General features: G+C 36.9%; 5 protein-coding genes and 3 non-coding genes across 8 annotated transcripts; 5 read left to right on the top strand and 3 right to left on the bottom strand.

Moving 5' to 3' along the window:
• Positions 1-3644: 3644 nt before the first annotated feature.
• On the bottom strand, positions 3645-5500 carry LOC123423272 (ribulose bisphosphate carboxylase large chain). Its single transcript, XM_045107812.1, has one exon. The coding sequence runs from the start codon at positions 5186-5188 to the stop codon at positions 3749-3751; it is 1440 nt and encodes a 479-aa protein (XP_044963747.1). The 5' UTR covers positions 5189-5500; the 3' UTR covers positions 3645-3748.
• An 89-nt stretch (positions 5501-5589) lies between these two features.
• LOC123423270 (ATP synthase subunit beta, chloroplastic) lies at positions 5590-7559 on the top strand. Its single transcript, XM_045107811.1, has one exon. The coding sequence runs from the start codon at positions 5971-5973 to the stop codon at positions 7465-7467; it is 1497 nt and encodes a 498-aa protein (XP_044963746.1). The 5' UTR covers positions 5590-5970; the 3' UTR covers positions 7468-7559.
• A 701-nt stretch (positions 7560-8260) lies between these two features.
• LOC123423274 (photosystem I assembly protein Ycf3) lies at positions 8261-17945 on the top strand. Its single transcript, XM_045107814.1, has 3 exons — positions 8261-15704; positions 16464-16691; positions 17415-17945. The coding sequence occupies exons 1-3, from the start codon at positions 15581-15583 to the stop codon at positions 17573-17575; spliced, it is 513 nt and encodes a 170-aa protein (XP_044963749.1). The 5' UTR covers positions 8261-15580; the 3' UTR covers positions 17576-17945.
• TRNAF-GAA lies at positions 11927-11999 on the bottom strand. The gene has a single exon. It is a non-coding gene; the product is annotated as a tRNA-Phe (tRNA).
• On the top strand, positions 13596-13668 carry TRNAT-UGU. The gene has a single exon. It is a non-coding gene; the product is annotated as a tRNA-Thr (tRNA).
• Positions 14884-14970, bottom strand: TRNAS-GGA. The gene has a single exon. It is a non-coding gene; the product is annotated as a tRNA-Ser (tRNA).
• Positions 17946-18049: 104 nt separating the features above from the next.
• Positions 18050-20499, top strand: LOC123423267 (photosystem I P700 chlorophyll a apoprotein A1). Its single transcript, XM_045107808.1, has one exon. It carries the CDS (start codon positions 18247-18249, stop codon positions 20497-20499), a length of 2253 nt encoding a protein of 750 aa, XP_044963743.1. The 5' UTR covers positions 18050-18246.
• LOC123423268 (photosystem I P700 chlorophyll a apoprotein A2) lies at positions 20429-23574 on the top strand. Its single transcript, XM_045107809.1, has one exon. It carries the CDS (start codon positions 20525-20527, stop codon positions 22727-22729), a length of 2205 nt encoding a protein of 734 aa, XP_044963744.1. The 5' UTR covers positions 20429-20524; the 3' UTR covers positions 22730-23574.
• The last annotated feature ends 5 nt before the right edge of the window (positions 23575-23579 follow it).

Genomic DNA, 23579 nt, shown 5'->3' with positions numbered 1-23579 from the left:
AATGATAAATGACTACAAGCGAAGGAGATAGACGGTTTAAACAAAAAAAGACCCAAAATTTCAAACATGTATCTAGAATTACTGGAAAACTACAAACAAAAATAGTGAAAATAAGCTCATTAGGAGCCCATCCAAAATCGTTATAGACCCAACGAATTACTAGTTCCCAACCACGGGTGGAGTGAAATCCAACAAAAAAATCAGTAACTAAAAGAATAAAAAAAGCTTTTATTGAGTCATTTAAATTATAGAAGAATTCCTGAACCCAAGAATTCAAAATGACAAGTTCCTCTTTACCCAGAAAAAAAGAACCACTTAGAATAGCCAAACAGATTATATTTGTCGAGAAATGCAAAATGATATGGAGATGATCCTCATTATTTATTTTGACCCATTGTATTATTTCCTTGTGTATTCCTGTAGGAGGTTTTTGTACATGTGTCTTTAGTTTCCCTTTTATCATCTCGTCCAAGAGAGAAAGTTCTTCTAATTCTATGAATCTTTCTAGAATCCTTTTCTCTTGAATATCAGTTAAGAGAGTTTCGGATTGCCTGGTATTCCACCAATTCTTAATCCAAAGTTCCAGACATTTGTTAAATGAGGAAGAGACCCCCCAAGGCAAAAGTACGATAAATACAAGATATAGTAAAGAAGGCAATGCTTTCTTTTTTTTCATTTTTGATCTGTAAATGGAGTTGTTAATGAATATGCTTCATTCGCTGACTCTATTCCATTCCCTGACTCTATATGATGATATTTCTATTTCATGATATTTCTATTTCTTTGAAGCAAAAACTCTATAGGTTTGATACCCTGTATCTATTCTTCTTTTTTGTATATTAGTGGAATTTCAGTGCATTGGGTTCTTTCTTAGATCTAGATGGAATGAAATAGTGAAATAGAATAAAAAAAGCCCTTTCGGGTGAAAATGGAAGAGAAGAATAGTATGCAATATATCTAACTTCGACAAAAAAAATTTAAAATAATTTTATCTTATCCTCGTTTGTTCCTTCCTTTAGATAAATACTTAAAAATCCCCTTACAATAACAAATCCAATTTCGAAGGGACTTCCTCCCCATGTTGAGAAAACTTTTCTTCTTCCAATTTATCTTTTCTTCATTCAATTCAGTTCAAAAAAGATACCTCAAAATACTTCAATTGGTACGCGCAAGAAATAGGCCAATTCGGCAGCTTTTTGTTCAATTTCTCGTGGAGTAAAAAACTTATCATCAGTACGAGTCAAGGGAATGATCCCCTGGCCCCGGATTTCCATATAAAGAATACGACGAGGATAAAGACCCTCTTTAACCTGAATTCTAATTGATTGGATATCCCGCATAAGGAATCGAAGGAAGACGCGACGTTTTATTCCAGGGAATCCCCAACGAAAAATGCAAACTATTCCCTCTTTTCTATCGAATCGGTCATAACCACTACCTACATTCCACAAAATAGTACACCACAGGTAGGAGCTAATGAATAGGCCTGCGATTCCGTAGAAAGACATCACGACCCCCTGCGGAAAAAAAAGAATTTCTTGAGATGGAAGTATAGATATAATATTCTTACCAAGATAACTGGAAGTCCCAACCAATAAGAATCCTAGTGAACCTAGAAAAAGAATACAGGCCCAGAAAAAATTACTCCTTTTTCGAGAACCTTTTAGAAGTTCTACCCATATGTGTTCTGATCGCCAATTCATATTAGATATACTAAATCCAGCAGCGGTCGATTGAAATTGAGAGAATAAGCTAAATAATTTTGCCTTTACTTTTTTTGATTCTGAAATCGCCTTCAGCAACTAGTACTCCTGTGAAATAATAGGTTAGATACATTGACTTTCTATTCAAAAAATATTCGTTGATTCAATTAAAATAAATAAAAAAAAACTCGCTATACCAAGCTCTGCATATTCATGCATTTATGCTCGTAGCCTATATCTGCATCCATAGCCGTTTTTCATTTGTGTGTAGAAAGTGTGTGTAGAAAAAGTCACATACCCTACCATATTATATTACTTACACTAAAAAATACTAGACAATCTTTTTTTTTTGCACATAAAGAAATAAAGAAGTCATTGCAATTGCCGGAAATACTAAGCCTACTAAAGGCACGAAAATAGAAGGTAAGTTTAAATCCGTCATGGAATAGGTGTCTCAATTCAAATTTACTATTTCTATCTAGTCGAAAAATATCTTAAGATTCTTATGATATAATTAAGTATATCTATTATAAGGAATATTGACTATTGTATTTTTTTAGTTTGCAAAATATTCTGTAAAAAAAATGATAAGGATAATAAGAAAATTCCAAAAAAGGAGAACTAATTAAAAAGATTTTTTTTATTTTCCCATCCTCATGGCCTTTCTATCTTTCTAATCTAATTTGAAATTGGATTCAAAAGAAAGCGACTAGAATTTACTTCCTGCATACATACTTCTCTAGAAGCGCATACAATAATGCGTGGTAAAGGCAGAAAAATAGTATATTCAATCAAAATCAAAGGGCAAATTATCTTACCTACTATAGATCCCCTACTACCCTCTTAAGATCCCCTACTACCCTCTTAAGATCCCCCCTACTACCCTCTTAGACTTTTAAAGGCGATATACCACCCAAAGAAAGGGTATGAAAATGCCGGGTGGTGTTAGCTTTTCGACGAAGACCCGTCCTGTGCCGCGAAGTCCTGTTAGTAAGACCCCGCGCAATAATGGATTATAGAAGAATAGTATTCAAAATACTGCTCTGGACGCATATAGTAGCATTGCGATTCCTAATCTTTTTTATTTATGAATATGAACAGAAAAAATTCATTGTATCGTTGGGTCGGAGCGGAGGTTTGGTCCAGAAAAATTAGGAACAAAACGTCTACTCTACCACACTGAAGTCTATAGCGCTGTATTTCCACGAAAGTATAATTCTTACCATCAGGATACGCTCCTTTCAACGTCTCTCCGATGGGTCCAGGTTCTATGTCCAATCCCAAATCAAGGATTTCTCGCTCTTGATCGGAGTCATAAACTAAAACTACCTTTTTATCCTTTTTATTAAGGTTATAGAAAACTTCCTTATCTAGTTCTAGCATGTTGACTCACGATTACGCCTGTTAAAAGTTTCAAACGTCCTCTTTTTTGAAATTGAAAGAGAGTCTTATAAAAAGGTCTAACTTCCAAACTATGTCTTTTTTCATTCATTCTCCTTTAGTTTTTTTCTCTATCTAGAAGTGGAATAGAATAACCCGGTTGAAGGGTAATGATCATACGTCTGTAATGCATTGTACGGCCCAGAATAGGTCCTATTCTTCTACCTTTTCCAGGTAGTCGATGGCTATTCACAGCTACCACCTTAATCCAAAGAAGAGTTTGAACCAATGCTTTATTTCTGTCTTAGTGAATCCCGATTCGACATTAAAAGTATATTGATTCTTTCCCAATAAACGAAGACTTTTTTCTGTAAATACTGCGTATTTGATTCCATTATCATATGATACTACTATATTTTATTATTTTCTTTTTATTTCTTTATTGTATTATACCTTAATATATATATATATTCTAGATATATAGAATAGACGAATCTCGATTTGTCAAGTCTCATGATCATATCATGATCTATTTTTATTCGGCTCAATCTTTTTTATAAAAAAAAAGATTGAGCCGAGTTTAATTGCAATCAATTAGAAGAATAAAGAAGAATTACTGCATTTCATAACTTATTTTTTTCTCTTTTTATTTCGTTTATTTTTTTTTAGACCTTCTTATCGATAGTATCTACCGGCTCGAACTCGAATTTGATCGCCTTCCATACTTCACAAGCTGCGGCTAGTTCAGGACTCCATTTGCAAGCTGCTCGGATAATTTCATTACCTTCGCGAGCAAGATCACGCCCTTCGTTACGAGCTTGTACACAAGCTTCTAAAGCCACTCGATTAGCTGCTGCACCAGGTGCATTCCCCCAAGGATGTCCTAAAGTTCCTCCACCAAATTGTAATACAGAATCGTCCCCAAAGATTTCGGTCAGAGCTGGCATATGCCAAACATGAATACCACCTGAAGCTACCGGTATAACACCTGGCATGGATACCCAGTCCTGAGTGAAAAAGATACCGCGAGCACGATCTTTTTCAATAAAATCATCGCGCAATAAATCAACAAAACCTAAAGTCATTTCGCGTTCCCCTTCTAACTTACCTACTACTGTACCGGAGTGGATATGATCTCCCCCAGACATACGCAATGCTTTAGCTAATACACGGAAATGCATACCATGATTTTTCTGTCTATCAATAACTGCATGCATTGCACGGTGAATGTGAAGAAGTAAGCCATTGTCGCGGCAATAGTGAGCCAAAGTAGTATTTGCGGTGAATCCCCCGGTTAAGTAGTCATGCATTACAATAGGAACCCCTAATTCTCTCGCAAATACAGCTCTCTTAATCATTTCTTCACATGTACCCGCAGTCGCATTCAAGTAATGCCCCTTGATTTCACCGGTTTCGGCCTGTGATTTATAAATAGCTTCGGCACAAAAGACAAAACGGTCTCTCCAGCGCATAAATGGTTGTGAGTTTACGTTTTCATCATCTTTGGTAAAATCAAGTCCACCACGTAGACACTCATAACACGCTCTACCATAATTTTTTGCGGATAATCCCAATTTTGGTTTAATAGTACATCCCAATAAAGGACGGCCATACTTGTTCAACTTATCTCTTTCAACTTGGATACCATGAGGCGGGCCTTGGAAAGTTTTTGAATAAGTAGGGGGAATTCGTAGATCCTCCAAACGTAGAGCACGTAGGGCTTTGAACCCAAATACGTTACCCACAATGGAAGTAAACATGTTAGTAACGGAACCCTCCTCAAATAGGTCTAATGGATAAGCTACATAACAGATCCATTGGCTGTCTTCCCCAGCAACAGGCTCGATGTGATAGCATCGTCCTTTGTAACGATCAAGACTGGTAAGTCCATCAGTCCAAACAGTTGTCCATGTACCAGTAGAAGATTCGGCAGCTACTGCAGCCCCTGCTTCTTCGGGCGGAACCCCAGGCTGAGGACTTACTCGGAATGCTGCCAAGATATCAGTATCCTTAGTTTCATACTCTGGGGTGTAGTAAGTCAATTTATAATCTTTAACACCAGCTTGAAATCCAACACCTGCTTTAGTTTCTGTTTGTGGTGACATAAGTCCCTCCCTACAACTCTTGAATTAAGAATTCTCACAATAACAGGGTCTACTCGATGTTAATTAGGCGTAAATGAAACTTTAGCAAAAATCTCGTAAAACAAAAAGGATATTCAATTAATATAATATCAACTCATTAAAGAAAATTGAGGGCATGCTTAGGTTAATGAATATGTTTCATTCATATATAATGCGTACACCCTGTGTATGTTCTATCCTATAGGAATTCCACTATAGGAATTCGATAGGAATTGAGTTGTTGTTATGGTAAGTTAACACGGTTCGTTATTAAACCATGGATTTGATTTACCAAATCCATCATTATTGTATACTCTTTGATAGGTATAGCGCAACCCAAATTAATCCCTAATCCTTATTTTACAAGTTCTTAATAGGTCTCTTTTCTTATTTGGAATGCAAATACCTAACTAAATACTAATAAAATTCTTTGTTGACAGCAATCTATGCTTCACAGTAGTATATATTTTGTATATCGAAGTCCTAGATAGGAAAGTAGAGTAGGCACAGATCCTCCACAAAAGGCAAAATGTATATGAAAAAAAGATTGATTGAACTTTCCAACGGACTCATTCCATGAGTAAACGATTGAATGGGATTCGCTTGGGCAACGAAATCAAGTCCTGGTCCCCTTTTCTCTCTTATTGAATTAACTAATTCATTTCCTTTTTACTTTTGGATTTTTTTTGATTTGATTTGGCATTATTCAACAATAAAAAAAGAAAAATTTCGACAAATTCCTTTTTTTTAATTATGTGATAATTATGAGAACCAATCCTACTACTTCTCGTCCCGGGGTTTCCACAAGTGAAGAAAAAAGTACAGGTCGTATCGATCAAATTATTGGACCCGTGCTGGATGTCACTTTTCCCCCGGGCAAGTTACCTTATATTTATAACGCTTTAGTAGTCCAGAGTAGAGACACTGCCGATAAGCAAATTAATGTGACTTGTGAGGTACAACAATTATTAGGAAATAATCGAGTTAGAGCTGTAGCTATGAGTGCTACGGACGGGTTGATGAGAGGAATGGAAGTGATTGACACGGGAGCTCCTCTCAGTGTTCCGGTCGGTGGAGCTACTCTCGGACGAATTTTCAACGTTCTTGGGGAGCCTGTTGACAATTTGGGTCCTGTAGATAGTAGTGCAACGTTCCCTATTCATAGATCTGCGCCTGCCTTTATCGAGTTAGATACGAAATTATCCATCTTTGAAACAGGTATTAAGGTCGTCGATCTTTTAGCTCCTTATCGACGTGGAGGAAAAATAGGACTATTTGGGGGGGCTGGAGTAGGTAAAACAGTACTGATCATGGAATTAATCAATAACATTGCTAAAGCTCATGGGGGCGTATCCGTATTCGGTGGAGTAGGGGAACGGACTCGTGAAGGAAATGATCTTTATATGGAAATGAAGGAATCCGGAGTAATTAATGAAAAAAATATTGAAGAATCAAAGGTAGCTCTAGTCTATGGCCAAATGAATGAACCACCGGGAGCTCGTATGAGAGTTGGTTTAACTGCCCTAACTATGGCAGAATATTTCCGAGATGTTAATAAGCAAGACGTGCTTTTATTTATCGATAATATCTTTCGTTTTGTTCAAGCAGGATCAGAGGTATCCGCTTTATTAGGGAGAATGCCCTCCGCAGTGGGTTATCAACCTACTCTTAGTACAGAAATGGGTTCTTTGCAAGAAAGAATTGCTTCTACTAAAAAGGGATCTATAACTTCGATTCAAGCAGTTTATGTACCTGCGGACGATTTGACCGACCCTGCCCCTGCCACAACATTTGCACATTTGGATGCTACTACCGTACTTTCCAGAGGATTAGCTTCCAAGGGTATTTATCCAGCAGTAGATCCTTTAGATTCAACATCAACTATGTTACAGCCTCGGATCGTTGGCAACGAACATTATGAAACTGCGCAAAGAGTTAAGGAAACTTTACAACGTTACAAAGAACTTCAGGACATTATCGCAATTCTTGGCTTGGATGAATTATCGGAAGAGGATCGTTTAACTGTAGCAAGAGCAAGAAAAATTGAGCGTTTCTTATCACAACCGTTCTTTGTGGCAGAAGTTTTTACTGGTTCTCCAGGAAAGTATGTTGCTCTTGCGGAAACTATTAGGGGATTTCAACTAATCCTTTCCGGAGAATTAGACGGCCTACCTGAACAGGCTTTTTATTTGGTGGGTAACATCGATGAAGCTAGCACGAAAGCTATAACCTTAGAAGAGGAGAACAAATCGCAGAAATGAAATTAAATCTTTATGTACTGACTCCTAAGCGAATTATTTGGGATTGTGAAGTGAAAGAAATCATTTTATCCACGAATAGTGGCCAAATTGGCGTATTACCAAACCACGCCCCTATTAACACAGCAGTAGATATGGGTCCTTTGAGAATACGCCTCCTCAACGACCAATGGTTAACGGCGGTTCTGTGGAGCGGTTTTGCGAGAATAGTTAATAATGAGATCATCATTTTAGGAAATGATGCGGAACTGGGTAGTGATATTGATCCGGAAGAAGCTCAAAAGGCACTTGAAATAGCCGAAGCTAACTTGAGTAAAGCTGAGGGTACGAAAGATTTGGTTGAAGCGAAGCTCGCTCTCAGACGAGCTAGGATACGAATCGAGGCTGTCAATTGGATTCCCCCATCCAATTGAAGACAATCCAGTGGTTTATAGTTGATACAAAGAAAAAGGGAAGAGGGGTAGAAAAAGTTATTAGATAGCGAAGCGAAGTAAGTCCAATGCTATCTAGTAATTTTTCTACCTACTTACCTACTATTGGATTTGAACCAATGACTCCCGCCGTATGAAAGCAATACTCTAACCACTGAGTTAAGTAGGCAATTTATCACCACAAAGGAAGACCCATTACTTCGATCGATTATATATTGAATCCCTTTTCTAAGCAATACCGCTCTGTTATTGGTCTGTTATATACTAAATACTAAACTAAATACTAAACAGATACAGATCAAAGGGATATCCTCTGGCATTAGAAAATATTCATCTTGACAAGAAATTCTCTATATGTTAAGATATCTCTGATAAGGGCTATAGCTCAGTTCGGTAGAGCAACTCGTTTACACGTGCGCCAATGCTTTTCAAAGGAGCTTATTATGCAATGAACATAATCGATCTTATTGCAAAATCAATGTCTTACTTCATAGATTCGAGAGAATAGGAGAACAGTAGCCTGACAAACAGTCGGTTCAGTCCGATTCAGGTGCCAATTCAGGTGCCTAATCAAATAGAACCCTTATGGATTTGCTAGTTGATAAGGTAAATATCCAGCCCACTAAATGCTAGGCGTAATGAGGATAAGGGCCTCCAAAAAACTTCTTTTCGTTCTATGAACTTTAAGGTGTATGAAGTCTCATAGTTAACTCTTGCAGTGGAACGATAGAGACTCCATTTCACTTAGGTTGATTTAATTTAGACCAGAGGCAGACCTAAGTCAAGGTAATCCTCCTTTGAAACACTTTGGTATTGCTCCTAGATAGATCATAATACAAAAAATCAATCAGAGCACAGGGAGCCATCTCATTATCTTTCCGTAAAGAAAAACTATGGTGGACTAACTGATCTTTAAATCAGTTTATGAAAGAGCCCAATGCAAAAAAATGCATGTTGGGTCTTTGAAACAGTTCAAATCATTTCGATAATAATCCGTTTGATCTGTTTTACCGAGAAGGTCTACGGTTCGAATCCGTATAGCCCTAATATGCCCTTTTTTCTATTTTAGGATCTCTATCCTATGTTTTCTTTAGTTTAGTATAGTTTTCATTTTCGCATTAGTATTTGTTTATAGACTGGATAGGCGCCTGCGACATAGAATAGAGATAAAAGCATTACCAAAGGCTCATTCATCGAAAATCAAAATCATACAGACAGGAAAAGAAAAACGAAAAATAGAAAAAATAAAGTAAAGAGTAAATAAGAAAACAGAATATTCTGTCTCATAGTTCTGAAATAGAGTTCTTTATTTTTATTTTTATAGTATTACTTCTCATTATACTGCATAGATTAGTCCTACTATCTTAATTAGGTTCTAATTATTCTAATTAGTAGTATTCTCATTTTTATTTAATAGTCTCTTATTATTATTAAATAGTAAATAAAGGATAGAGCTATTCTTTTTTTATAGAGATTCTAGAGAAAGCGAGACAAAGTGAAACGATAAAGTTTTCTTTATATAAGAATTAGATCTACATACACCATATCTAAATAGAATGGAAATCCAAAAGAAAGGGAGTTGGGATTCCATTGGATGAATCTTTAAAGAAGATGCAGCACAGAGGAAACAAAGGCTAAACTAAGCGCTTTTGTTTGAACAAAAAAGATTCTTGTTTCACCGAGGAAAAGAGAGAAGTTCTGGATAAATTGACAATGCTGAATTGAATTGACTAATTTAAGTTCCGCCTATTCCACATTAATGGGAGTACATTATGTTTCTGCTTCACGAATATGATATTTTTTGGACATTTCTAATAATAGCAAGCCTTATTCCTATTTTGGCATTTTCGATTTCAGGGCTTTTAGCCCCGGTTAGTGAAGGACCAGAGAAGCTTTCTAGTTATGAATCGGGTATAGAACCCATGGGAGGGGCTTGGGTACAATTCCGAATACGCTATTATATGTTTGCGCTCGTTTTTGTTGTTTTTGATGTGGAAACCGTCTTTCTATACCCTTGGGCAATGAGTTTCGACGTATTGGGTGTATCCGTTTTTATCGAAGCTTTGATTTTCGTGCTTATCTTAGTTGTCGGTTTAGTTTATGCATGGCGAAAAGGAGCCTTGGAATGGTCTTAACTGAATATTTAGACAAAAAAAAAGAAGGAAAAGATTCTATTGAGACAGTTATGAATTTGATTGAGTTTCCCTTACTTGACCAAACAAGTTCCAATTCTGTTATTTCAACTACACTAAATGATCTTTCGAATTGGTCAAGACTCTCCAGTTTATGGCCCCTTCTATACGGTACCAGTTGTTGTTTCATTGAATTTGCTTCATTAATAGGTTCACGATTCGATTTTGATCGTTATGGATTGGTACCAAGATCAAGTCCTAGGCAAGCAGACCTAATTTTAACAGCCGGTACGGTAACAATGAAAATGGCTCCGTCTTTAGTGAGATTATACGAGCAAATGCCTGAACCAAAATACGTCATTGCTATGGGAGCCTGTACTATTACAGGGGGAATGTTCAGTACGGATTCCTATAGTACTGTTCGGGGAGTTGATAAGTTAATTCCTGTGGATGTCTACTTGCCGGGCTGCCCTCCTAAACCGGAGGCAGTTATAGATGCCCTAACAAAACTTCGTAAGAAGATATCGCGAGAAATAGTTGAGGATCGAACTCTATCTCAAAATAAAAAAAGATGTTTTACTACCAGTCACAAGCTTTATGTTAGGCGCAGTACTCATACAGGAACTTATGAGCAAGAATTGCTCTATCAATCACCATCGACATTAGATATATCTTCTGAAACTTTTTTAAAATCCAAAAGTCCAGTACCTTCCTACAAATTAGTGAATTAGGAGGGGGGGGCTCTTTTGTGTAGAAAAAGAAAAAGCAGAGCAATCTTTCAAACTTGCATCCGAAATGGGAAATATTTATACAAAGAGGGAGAGATGAAGACAATGCAGCAGGGTTGGTTATCTAATTGGCTAGTCAAACATGAGGTGGTTCATAGATCTTTGGGCTTTGATCACCGAGGAATAGAGACTTTACAAATAAAAGCAGGGGATTGGGATTCCATTGCTGTCATTTTATATGTATATGGTTATAATTATTTACGCTCCCAATGTGCTTATGATGTAGCACCCGGTGGATCTTTAGCTAGCGTGTATCATCTTACAAGAATACAATACGGTATAGATAATCCAGAAGAAGTCTGCATAAAAGTCTTTGCCCAAAAGGATAATCCTAGAATTCCGTCTGTCTTCTGGATTTGGAGAAGTGCCGATTTTCAAGAACGCGAATCTTATGATATGGTGGGAATCTCTTATGATAATCATCCGCGCCTTAAACGTATCCTAATGCCTGAAAGTTGGATAGGCTGGCCCTTACGTAAGGACTATATAACCCCCAATTTTTATGAAATACAAGATGCTCATTGAATGATAAGAAATTCGTGCTCACTTATACAACACAACTCCAGATTTTATTCAAGTCAAGGAATATTTTTAGGTTCTTTTCCTAGATGAAACGGAATACCTATTTATAATTAATTCCTATTATACAAAAGCATTCCAGATAGACTGAGCCAAAAAAGGGTTTCATTTGGATTCCCCTATTTTGAAAATCACATATTAATTTCCTTCATATGAACAGAAAAATAGGATGACTCAAAGAAGTTCTCTACCAGGAACTTTGTATCGCGCACATGACTTAGCACAACTAGGAAAATAAGATAAGATAAAGATAAGCAAGACTAAAAAAATATTCGTCGGAATAGTGGAATACAAAATAAAGAAACGCAAAAAAATAAAGGGGAACCTAATCTCACCCCCTTCCTTATCATAAAGAAAGGGTATATTTTAAAACTTCTCTAAAAAGAAGTGCCTCTATATTTATATTATAGATTTATCCACTTAGATGAATAAATCATACTCTATCTATATTATATATTATTAATAAATATGTATCACAATCCATCTCGAGGTATTTGGATCAATACCTATTCGGTGGATCTTTTTTTTTCTCTGCCAGGAACCAGATTTGAACTGGTGACACGAGGATTTTCAGTCCTCTGCTCTACCAACTGAGCTATCCTGACCTTTTCTTGTGCATCATCCTAGTAGAGTATTTGTATCTATGTCAATTAAAAGGACTAAAAAATCAATTAAAGTATTTCAAATTCAAAATTTGAAAGGGGGGGGGTAGCCCTATGCATTGTGCATGGTTTACTTAAATAATACTTAAAAATAGAGTGAATAACCAAGATTTCTTGCCGATACTCTAATAAAAAAGAAATCTATTCAATGAATAGGATAAGATCCATTGAGTTCTCTTCGCATTCCTTTCCTTTGTGAAAGAGTAGAATGAGAAAGCTAATGAATCTTAAACCCATTGATAAAAAGAAAAAAAAAGAGGATTTGGGGATAGAGGGACTTGAACCCTCACAACTTAAAAAGTCGACGGATTTTCCTTTTACTAGAAATTTCATTGTTGTCAGTATTGACATGTAGAATGGGACTCTCTCTTTGTCCTCGTCCGATTAATCCACTTTCTTTTTAAAAGTTCTCAAAACTTTGAATTTGAATTGAAGAATTTGATTATTCAATATTCGAATGGAGTGGATTCACAATAATTCAAAATAAAATTATGATATGAGTTTTTTATTTCATAATCATTTCGAATTTTATTTTGAAATTTTAAAAAAGATAAAGAACCTATATTATAATATGAGTTCTGTGATTAATCGTTTGCTATGTCAGTATCTATACGTGTTTATTAAATGTATAAAGTATAAAACCCCTCTTTCTCTAATTTAGAATTAGAAGGAATTCCACTAACAACACAACGTAATTAACTCGATTCGTTAGAACAGCTTCCATTGAGTCTCTGCACCTATCCTTTTCCTTTGTATTCTAGTTCGAGAATCCCTTCTCAAAACACGGATTTGGCTCAGGATTGCCCTTTTTTAATTCCAGGGTTTCTCTGAATTTGGAAGTTACCACTTAGCAGGTTTCCATACCAAGGCTCAATACAATCAAGTCCGTAGCGTCTACCGATTTCGCCATATCCCCACTTCCCTCTTCTTTGAGACCAGGATTCCTTGTGTAATTTCATCCATCTCTTAGTTTTTTTTTTGAATCATTGAGTTCATCACTCAACGTAGTCTAGCAGTTCAGTTCGACTCTATTTGAGAGACCCCGCTTGCTTATTGCAATTCTGAATTACATTGATTCTATCCTTGATGTATTTGCAATTCAATCCGAATCAATATATCCAAAACTTTTTATCTCCCCCACCTCCCGTCTTACTTTTTTATAGTATTCGAAATTATACTATAACGCTGGATATTTATTCTTTTTTTCTAATCAGAATTATCAATTTTATTTACTCTGACTTTATGTTCCCCTTAGTGAAATATTAATCCTCAAATTATTAACAAATAATAAAGTCTATAATGATCGAATGAAAATACCCATAAAGTCTATAATTTTCTTTTTAAATATCCTATAGTTAAGCATATCAAGCTAACTTTATCTTTAAGAAGTTTTAGTATTTTTTTATTTAGTATTTTTTTATAAGTAGAACTTCAAATTTAGAACTAGTTAATAGCTAAGAGTAATAACTAATATCTGAGATTTTACGGATTTCCTATACTATACCTATTTCTATTTGTTACACTATTTCCGTTATGTAAGCCCACTTAGCTCAGAGGTTAGAGCATCGCATTTGTAATGCGAGGGTCATCGGTTCAAATCCGATAGTCGGCTTTTTTTTTCTCTATCGATGTTCTACGAACAAGAATCTCTTTTTTTCCGAATTAAATGGAGAATCCAGGATCTTTTATGTTTTTTACCTTACTATTTTGCTAGATACAAAACAATAAAATAAATAATATATATACAAAAAATACAAAAAATACAGATTTTGATGAAATTCCATTTTTTGTGGTACTTTAGTTGATTTTACTCTGTTTATCCTGTAGTTTAATTCAGTTTTAATTTCGATGTATTCTGTAATGTAAATACAATGAAATTAATTGTGTAAAATGAAATTTCAATAAAAAAAAGGAGTCTTCATGTCCCGTTATCGAGGACCTCGTTTAAAAAAAATACGCCGTTTGGGAGCTTTACCAGGACTCACTAGAAAAACACCTAAATCCGGAAGTAATCTTAAAAAAAAATTCAATTCTGGGAAAAAGGAGCAATATCGTATTCGTCTTCAAGAAAAACAGAAATTGCGTTTTCATTATGGTCTGACAGAACGACAATTACTTAGATATGTACATATCGCTGGAAAAGCAAAAAGGTCAACAGGCCAGGTTTTACTACAATTACTTGAAATGCGTTTGGATAATATCCTTTTTCGATTGGGTATGGCTTCAACCATTCCTGGGGCCCGCCAATTAGTCAACCATAGACATATTTTAGTTAATGGCCGTATAGTCAATATACCAAGTTTTCGTTGCAAACCCCGAGATATTATTACTACGAAAGATAACCAAAGATCAAAAGGTCTGGTTCAAAATTATATTGCTTCATCGGACCCGGGGAAATTGCCAAGCCATTTGACGATTGACACATTGGAATATAAAGGACTAGTAAATAAAATCCTAGATAGGAAGTGGGTCGGTCTCAAAATAAATGAGTTGTTAGTTGTAGAATATTACTCTCGTCAGACTTGAACTTAATGAAAAAAGGAAAGGTTCATAGAATTTTCTTCCCCTTCCCCTTTCCCCGAACTAAATAGCCCTAAGACCATTACCATTAATTCGTATTTTCCCATCAACTAGCTAAAATTGATTAACCCTAGGATTAGGATCCTTTTTGCTTTTTTCCTCTATGTTTACATACCACAGTAATTTGCTATAGAGAATTTTTAATTTCTATTAAATAAAAATAAGATAATATAAGATATTATTACTGGAATAAATTGCTATTTGATTTGATACATTGTGATCCTTAACGTTGATGAATTAAGAAAAACGGAAAGAGAGGGATTCGAACCCTCGGTAAACAAAAGTCTACATAGCAGTTCCAATGCTACGCCTTGAACCGCTCGGCCATCTTTCCTACATAACTTATTATGGAAAATAAACTGAGTGAATAGCGAGTTTTCTTATTCCTGCAGTACAGGTACAACCGCAACCGCTCGGGGGTTCCCTAGTTCTATTGGAAAAATTCCTTTTGATCTAGGTGGAAGGATACAGGATTTTTTACTAGAAATTGCGCTCGCTATAAAATAAAAGTTTTAATTTAGGTTTTCCCGCAACTAAAGAAAAAGAGAATGCAAGAATTCTTCTTATTGCATAATAAAATAAAGAAACCTTAGAATTCCGTTTGCATAAGATACGCTACACCATTGAAATCAAAAATAGAGTATGAGACAATTAATAACTTTGAAAACACGAAATAGTTGATGACATAAGTTGTTGTTCAGAAATAGGAAAGTGGAATGAAATCCAGTCTTAGTCAAATATTGCATATCTCTTCGTGTCCAAGCAGAAGGAAAAGGATACAATTTGAGCTGAGCGGAAAATCCATATCTCTCTTATCCATTTAAAACATATGGATTTAGAGCATATGGATCAATCTATTTATAATTATAAGAATCGAATGTGTTTGTTTTTATGTTATTTTGTGAAGGAATGAAAACAATTCTATATAGAATGGCTTGGGAATTATGCCTAGATCCCGTGTAAATGGAAATTTCATTGATAAGACCTTCTCAATTATAGCCAATATTTTATTGCGAATAATTCCGACAACCTCAGGAGAAAAAAAGGCATTTACTTATTATAGAGATGGTGCGATTTGACTCTTTTTTTTTTTGCTTTTTTTTAGACCTACCTATACCTCAGTCTTAGGAAAAAGAAAAGGGGTTGGCATAGAGAGAACCAAATTTGTAAAGCAAGCAAACCCACGCTTCGGGAAGGTGAGGCGAACTAACAATTCCTTCCGTCGTGTATCCTCGATTGATGCGGCTTCAGATACTTCAATTGTAGATTTGAGTATTGAGCGAAAGGTTACACCTACAGGATATGGTATGGTATGGATTACAGGCCACTCTATTAGTATCCGTAGGCAGCATAGGGGAGAAAAGCACTACACCTAGAAATAGGAATCAACAAGAGAAAAACTTTGGTAGAAATTACCCCTTTCCTGATCGGTATCAGGGCTGGGAAGAATGGTTGGGATAACAAACAACCATCAGGTTTGTACTTTGGATACCCCTATAACCATCAAAGATCGTTGAAGTAGCTAATTCCTCTAAATAGGAGGCGTTGAGAACAAAGAAATTATTGGAGCTATCGTTTTCCTCTAGCATTAATAGAATTCATTGGTGTTAAGAAAAACCTCTTGTGGGAAGGTTGGCTAGAGATTTCTTGGAAAAATACCAGCCCCTTTCGGTTCATAATGAGACGGGACTAATTCTATTTTGATTCTATAGATTAAGATTATTTCGCTTAGTACTATTATGTACAGAAGGGAGGAGCCGTATGAGATGAAAACCTCATGTACGGTTTTGGAACGGAGATTTTTTGAATAGAATGAACGACCGTAACGGATGTTGGCTCAATCCGAAGGAAATTATGCGGAAGCTTTGCAAAATTATTATGAAGCTACGCGACTAGAAATCGATCCCTATGATCGAAGTTATATACTCTATAACATAGGCCTTATACACACAAGCAATGGAGAGCATACAAAGGCTTTGGAATATTATTTCCGGGCACTAGAACGAAACCCCTTCTTACCGCAAGCTTTTAATAATATGGCCGTGATCTGTCATTACGTGCGACTATCTCCACTATAGAAAGACAAAAAAAGAGAGGATCAAATTTTCTAGTAAATACTGGAAAAAAGGGCTTTCTACATAGGGATCGTAAAAACAACGATTTTTCCCTATCAGCTGTAGGAAGGAAGGACACTTCACGAGAATCAAAAAACGAAGAAAGTATGGCCTATACTACTACTCTATGGATAAAGTTTCTCAAATTGATAGAGAAAGCACCGTAAAGATCAATTAGTGAGCGACTGGGTCGATACAACTAAAAAAAACTGCTTACTTATCCCATGATATGGGGCAAAATTTAGGAATCCGCTTATGTAATAGAGCCGATCCACTAAGGGATTAAGCAGCGGTGTAGTATCAGATCCCAAAGATAGTAAGTTCTTTTTTCTTTCTTATGGAAAAAAGTCTTTTTCAAGGATTCTATAGAGATTTCATATATGAAACCGGGATAGTTACCTTTCAGAAAATTTGAACGAAGGCTCTATATCTATCTATGCTTCATTCTTCTGAAGGTGGGAAAAAAGATCAAACTAATTATTGAGAAAAATTAGGGTTTGAAACTTAGGTAATTAATTTCTTCTGCTTAACACAAGAACAAATTGGATCGATTTTTGATAAATCGAATTCAGTTAAGATAGGGGAAATTAAGATAGCAATTTCTGAGCCGTATGAGGTAGGAAACTCTCAAGTACGGTTCTAAGGGAAGGAACTGCCTATTCCGACCGAGGAGAACAGGCCATTCTAGAGGGTGATTCGGAAATTGCGGAAGCTTGGTTTGATCAAGCTGCTGAATATTGGAAACAAGCTATAGCGCTTACTCCGGGAAATTATATTGAAGCACAAAACTGGTTGAAGATTACGAAGCGCTTTGAATTTGAATAAGACCATGCTCCTTTTTTTTCCTAAAATGGATGGTTTGGTTGTTGATCCATTAATCAAATAAATTAGGTCGTAAGATCGAATCAAGAATTTCATTATATCCATTTCTTATACCTTCTATTTTATAAGATATTTCATAAGAATAAACCATAGGGATAGGGTCTAGAATAGAAGTAATAAAGTGAATAAAAAAAAGGGGGCCAATCTAAATATTGCTAATATATTAGAACCATCTTATTAATAATTCTAATGAGTTATCTTGGAATTTAGAATCAAATAAAAAATAAAAAACCCTATATTATGCTCAAGGAAAGTAGATATAGATAGGAGCTTATGCCCTAAAAAAAAATACACTAGTTTCTTAAATTTAAAATAAAAAAGATTTTTTCTTACGCCGAGAAATATTTGTTTTTTCAAGATAAACAATGTCCGTTAGGCACCTAACCTTTATGTCATAATAGATCCGAACACTTGCCTCGGATTGACTTTAATATATAATTGCTCCAGTGAATAACTAAAAAAAAAGAAGGGTGGTAGTATAGTAAAGAAAAGAACTAATCACAATATCTATCTTTCAAAATCTATCTTTCAAAATCTATCTTTCAAAGATTCACTAAAAAAAAAGACAGTTGGCGGGTCTCTTTGTATGTCTTGTCCGGAAAGAGGAGGAGTTAATGATTATTCGTTCGCCGGAACCAGAAGTAAAAATTGTTGTGGATAGGGATCCTGTAAAAACATCTTTTGAGGAATGGGCGAGACCCGGCCATTTCTCAAGAACACTAGCTAAGGGCCCTGATACTACCACTTGGATCTGGAACCTACATGCTGATGCTCACGATTTCGATAGTCATACTGGTGATTTGGAGGAGATTTCTAGAAAAGTTTTTAGTGCTCATTTCGGGCAACTTTCCATTATCTTTCTTTGGTTGAGTGGCATGTACTTTCATGGTGCCCGTTTTTCCAATTATGAAGCATGGCTAAGTGATCCTACTCACATTGGACCCAGTGCTCAGGTAGTTTGGCCTATAGTAGGGCAAGAAATATTGAATGGTGATGTAGGTGGGGGTTTCCGAGGAATCCAAATAACCTCTGGTTTTTTTCAGCTTTGGCGAGCATCTGGAATAACTAGTGAATTACAACTCTATTGTACTGCAATTGGTGCATTGGTTTTTGCAGCGTTAATGCTTTTTGCTGGTTGGTTCCATTATCACAAAGCCGCTCCCAAATTGGCCTGGTTCCAAGATGTAGAATCCATGTTGAATCACCACTTAGCGGGATTATTAGGACTTGGGTCTCTTTCTTGGGCGGGACACCAAATTCATGTATCTTTACCAATTAACCAATTTCTTGACGCTGGGGTGGATCCTAAAGAGATACCACTTCCTCATGAATTTATCTTGAATCGGGACCTTTTGGCTCAACTTTATCCTAGTTTTGCCGAAGGAGCAACCCCTTTTTTCACTTTAAATTGGTCCAAATACGCAGAATTTCTGACTTTTCGTGGAGGACTAGATCCAGTAACCGGTGGTCTCTGGCTGACCGATATTGCACACCATCATTTAGCTATTGCTATTCTTTTCCTAATCGCAGGTCATATGTATAGGACCAACTGGGGTATTGGCCATGGACTTAAAGATATTTTGGAGGCTCACAAGGGCCCATTTACAGGACAAGGCCATAAGGGTCTTTATGAAATCTTAACAACGTCATGGCATGCTCAATTATCTCTTAACCTAGCTATGCTAGGCTCTACAACCATTGTTGTAGCTCATCATATGTATTCTATGCCTCCCTATCCATACCTAGCTACTGACTATGGTACACAACTTTCCTTGTTCACACACCACATGTGGATTGGCGGATTTCTAATAGTCGGTGCTGCTGCACATGCAGCAATTTTTATGGTAAGAGACTATGATCCAACTACTCGATACAACGATCTATTAGATCGCGTCCTTAGACACCGCGATGCAATCATATCCCACCTTAACTGGGTATGTATATTTCTAGGTTTTCACAGTTTTGGCTTGTACATTCATAATGATACCATGAGTGCTTTAGGCCGTCCACAAGATATGTTTTCGGATACCGCCATACAATTACAACCTATCTTTGCTCAATGGGTACAAAATATCCATGCTACTGCGCCTGGCGTAACAGCTCCTGGTGCAACAACAAGTACTAGCTTAACGTGGGGAGGCGGCGAGTTAGTAGCAGTAGGTGGCAAAGTGGCTTTGTTACCGATTCCATTAGGAACCGCAGATTTTTTAGTCCATCACATTCATGCATTTACCATACATGTGACTGTATTAATACTTTTGAAAGGTGTTTTATTTGCTCGGAGTTCCCGTTTGATACCCGATAAAGCAAATCTAGGTTTTCGCTTTCCTTGCGATGGGCCTGGCCGAGGGGGAACATGTCAAGTATCTGCTTGGGATCATGTTTTCTTAGGTTTATTCTGGATGTACAATGCAATTTCGGTAGTCATTTTCCATTTCAGTTGGAAAATGCAGTCGGATGTTTGGGGTACCATAAGTGATCAAGGGGTGGTAACTCATATTACAGGGGGAAACTTTGCACAGAGTTCCATTACGATTAATGGGTGGCTTCGAGATTTCTTGTGGGCACAGGCATCGCAAGTCATTCAGTCTTATGGTTCTTCATTATCTGCATATGGTCTTTTTTTCTTAGGTGCTCATTTTGTCTGGGCCTTCAGTTTAATGTTTTTATTCAGCGGCCGTGGTTATTGGCAAGAACTCATTGAATCTATCGTTTGGGCTCATAACAAATTAAAAGTTGCTCCTGCTACTCAGCCTAGAGCCTTGAGCATTATACAAGGACGTGCTGTAGGAGTAACCCATTACCTTCTGGGTGGAATTGCCACGACATGGGCATTCTTCTTAGCGAGAATTATTGCAGTAGGATAGTGGCTAGGAGGATTTGAAAGGCATTATGGAATTAAGATTTCCCAGGTTTAGCCAAGGCTTAGCTCAGGACCCCACTACTCGTCGTATTTGGTTTGGTATTGCTACCGCACATGATTTCGAAAGTCATGATGATATTACTGAAGAACGTCTTTATCAGAACATTTTTGCTTCTCACTTTGGGCAATTAGCAATAATCTTTCTATGGACGTCCGGAAATCTGTTTCATGTAGCTTGGCAAGGAAATTTTGAATCATGGATACAGGATCCTTTACACGTAAGACCTATTGCTCATGCGATTTGGGATCCTCATTTTGGTCAACCCGCTGTGGAAGCCTTTACTCGAGGAGGTGCTGCTGGTCCAGTGAATATTGCTTATTCTGGGGTTTATCAGTGGTGGTATACAATAGGATTACGCACCAATGAAGATCTTTATACTGGAGCTCTTTTTCTATTATTTCTTTCTACGCTGTCCTTAATAGCGAGTTGGTTACATCTACAACCCAAATGGAAACCAAGCCTTTCGTGGTTCAAAAACGCGGAATCTCGTCTCAATCATCATTTGTCAGGACTTTTCGGGGTAAGTTCTTTGGCTTGGACAGGACATTTAGTTCATGTTGCTATTCCCGCATCCAGGGGGGAGTACGTTCGATGGAATAATTTCTTAGATGTATTACCCTATCCCCAGGGGTTGGGACCCCTTTTGACGGGTCAGTGGAATCTTTATGCCCAAAACCCTGATTCGAGTAATCATTTATTTGGTACCGCTCAAGGAGCGGGAACTGCCATTCTAACTCTTCTTGGGGGATTCCATCCACAAACACAAAGTTTGTGGCTGACTGATATGGCTCACCATCATTTAGCTATTGCATTTATTTTTCTCATTGCCGGTCACATGTATCGAACTAACTTCGGAATTGGGCACAGTATTAAAGATCTTTTAGAAGCGCATACTCCTCCGGGGGGTCGATTAGGGCGTGGGCATAAGGGCCTTTATGACACAATCAACAATTCGATTCATTTTCAGTTAGGTCTTGCTCTAGCTTCTTTAGGGGTTATTACTTCCTTAGTAGCTCAACATATGTACTCTTTACCTCCTTATGCATTCATAGCACAAGACTTTACTACTCAAGCTGCTTTATATACTCATCACCAATATATTGCGGGGTTCATCATGACAGGGGCTTTTGCTCATGGAGCTATTTTTTTCATTAGGGATTACAATCCGGAACAGAATGAGGATAATGTATTGGCAAGAATGTTAGACCATAAAGAAGCTATCATATCTCATTTAAGTTGGGCTAGCCTCTTTCTAGGATTCCATACCTTGGGCCTTTATGTTCATAACGACGTCATGCTTGCTTTTGGTACTCCAGAAAAGCAAATCTTGATCGAACCTATATTTGCCCAATGGATACAATCTGCTCATGGCAAGACGACATATGGGTTCGATATACTCTTATCTTCAACGAATGGCCCCGCTTTCAATGCGGGTCGAAGCCTATGGTTGCCCGGATGGTTGAATGCTGTTAATGAGAATAGTAATTCGCTTTTCTTAACAATAGGACCTGGGGATTTCTTGGTTCATCATGCTATTGCTCTAGGTTTGCATACAACTACATTGATTTTAGTAAAGGGCGCTTTAGACGCACGCGGTTCCAAATTAATGCCGGATAAAAAGGATTTTGGGTATAGTTTTCCTTGTGACGGCCCAGGGCGCGGCGGTACTTGTGATATTTCTGCTTGGGACGCATTTTATTTGGCAGTTTTCTGGATGTTAAATACCATTGGGTGGGTTACTTTTTATTGGCATTGGAAACATATCACATTATGGCAGGGCAACGTTTCACAATTTAATGAATCCTCCACTTATTTGATGGGATGGTTAAGAGATTACCTATGGTTAAACTCTTCACAACTTATCAATGGATATAATCCTTTTGGGATGAATAGTTTATCGGTATGGGCTTGGATGTTCTTATTTGGACATCTTGTTTGGGCTACTGGATTTATGTTCTTAATTTCTTGGCGGGGGTATTGGCAGGAATTAATTGAGACTTTAGCATGGGCTCATGAACGCACACCTTTAGCTAATTTAATTCGCTGGAGAGATAAGCCTGTGGCTCTTTCCATTGTGCAAGCAAGATTGGTTGGATTAGCTCACTTTTCCGTGGGTTATATATTCACTTATGCAGCTTTCTTGATTGCCTCAACATCAGGCAAGTTTGGTTAATTTAGTTTGTTTTTTTGTACTGTATCAGCACCTAGTTCATTACTCTTGATAGAGAGGGAGGATCCGCCTTCTTAAATTTCTTTTTCTATTTATTTTTCCATCTAGGATTAGAACCGTATACTTGATAATAATAGCAACGGCACATTATGGCAAAAAAGAGTTTGATTCAGAGGGAGAAGAAGCGGCAGAAATTAGAACAGAAATATCATTTGATTCGTCAATCTTTAAAAAAAAAGATAAGAAGCAAAGTTTCTCCCTTGAGTTTGAGTGAAAAAACGAAAATGCGAGAAAAATTGCAATCCCTACCGCGTAATAGTGCACCTACACGCCTTCATCGACGTTGTTTTTTGACCGGAAGACCTAGAGCTAACTATCGACATTTTGGGCTATCCGGACACGTACTTCGAGAAATGGTTTATGAATGTTTATTACCGGGTGCAACAAGATCCAGTTGGTAAGGATAAAATACCCTTTCGTATTTGTATGGATTTCTGGAATTGATAATCATAGAGGAGCCCTCTTTACCATTCTGTATAAATGGACTATTCTATTTGTATAGATATGGTAGAGGGACGTATCGAACCCTCTTTTATCCACTAGTTACCCCTCTTTAGTTTAAGAGTATAGAGCAGTTTGGTAGCTCATAAGTCTCATAACCTTGGGGTTGCGGGTTCGATTCCCACTACCGGCCCCATACTCCTTCTTTAATGATATATGCATGATATATACATCATCCATTTGTATCTGGATTTTTTGATTTCCTAAAAGAGTTTTGGTCTAACAGTTTTTTCTCGGAAGAAGACAACAAATAAAAGAAAGAATAAAAGAAAGAATAAAATACGAAAGAAAA

The sequence above is a fragment of the Hordeum vulgare genome, unplaced genomic scaffold, assembly GCF_904849725.1.
Source record: "Hordeum vulgare subsp. vulgare unplaced genomic scaffold, MorexV3_pseudomolecules_assembly, whole genome shotgun sequence".
NCBI classification, from domain to species: Eukaryota; Viridiplantae; Streptophyta; class Magnoliopsida; order Poales; family Poaceae; genus Hordeum; species Hordeum vulgare.
The sequence above is the reverse complement of the archived record's forward strand: the minus strand, read 5'-3'. Positions and strand labels throughout refer to the sequence as shown.

Coding starts and splice junctions, on each gene's coding strand:
- LOC123423272 (XM_045107812.1), bottom strand. CDS start 5,188: ATGTCACCACAAACAGAAACTAAAGCAGGTGTTGGATTTCAAGCTGGT.
- LOC123423270 (XM_045107811.1), top strand. CDS start 5,971: ATGAGAACCAATCCTACTACTTCTCGTCCCGGGGTTTCCACAAGTGAA.
- LOC123423274 (XM_045107814.1), top strand. CDS start 15,581: ATGCCTAGATCCCGTGTAAATGGAAATTTCATTGATAAGACCTTCTCA. Junction 15,705..16,463: donor ATTTACTTATTATAGAGATG/GTGCGATTTGAC, acceptor AACGACCGTAAC/GGATGTTGGCTCAATCCGAA. Junction 16,692..17,414: donor TATGGCCGTGATCTGTCATT/ACGTGCGACTAT, acceptor CTGCCTATTCCG/ACCGAGGAGAACAGGCCATT.
- LOC123423267 (XM_045107808.1), top strand. CDS start 18,247: ATGATTATTCGTTCGCCGGAACCAGAAGTAAAAATTGTTGTGGATAGG.
- LOC123423268 (XM_045107809.1), top strand. CDS start 20,525: ATGGAATTAAGATTTCCCAGGTTTAGCCAAGGCTTAGCTCAGGACCCC.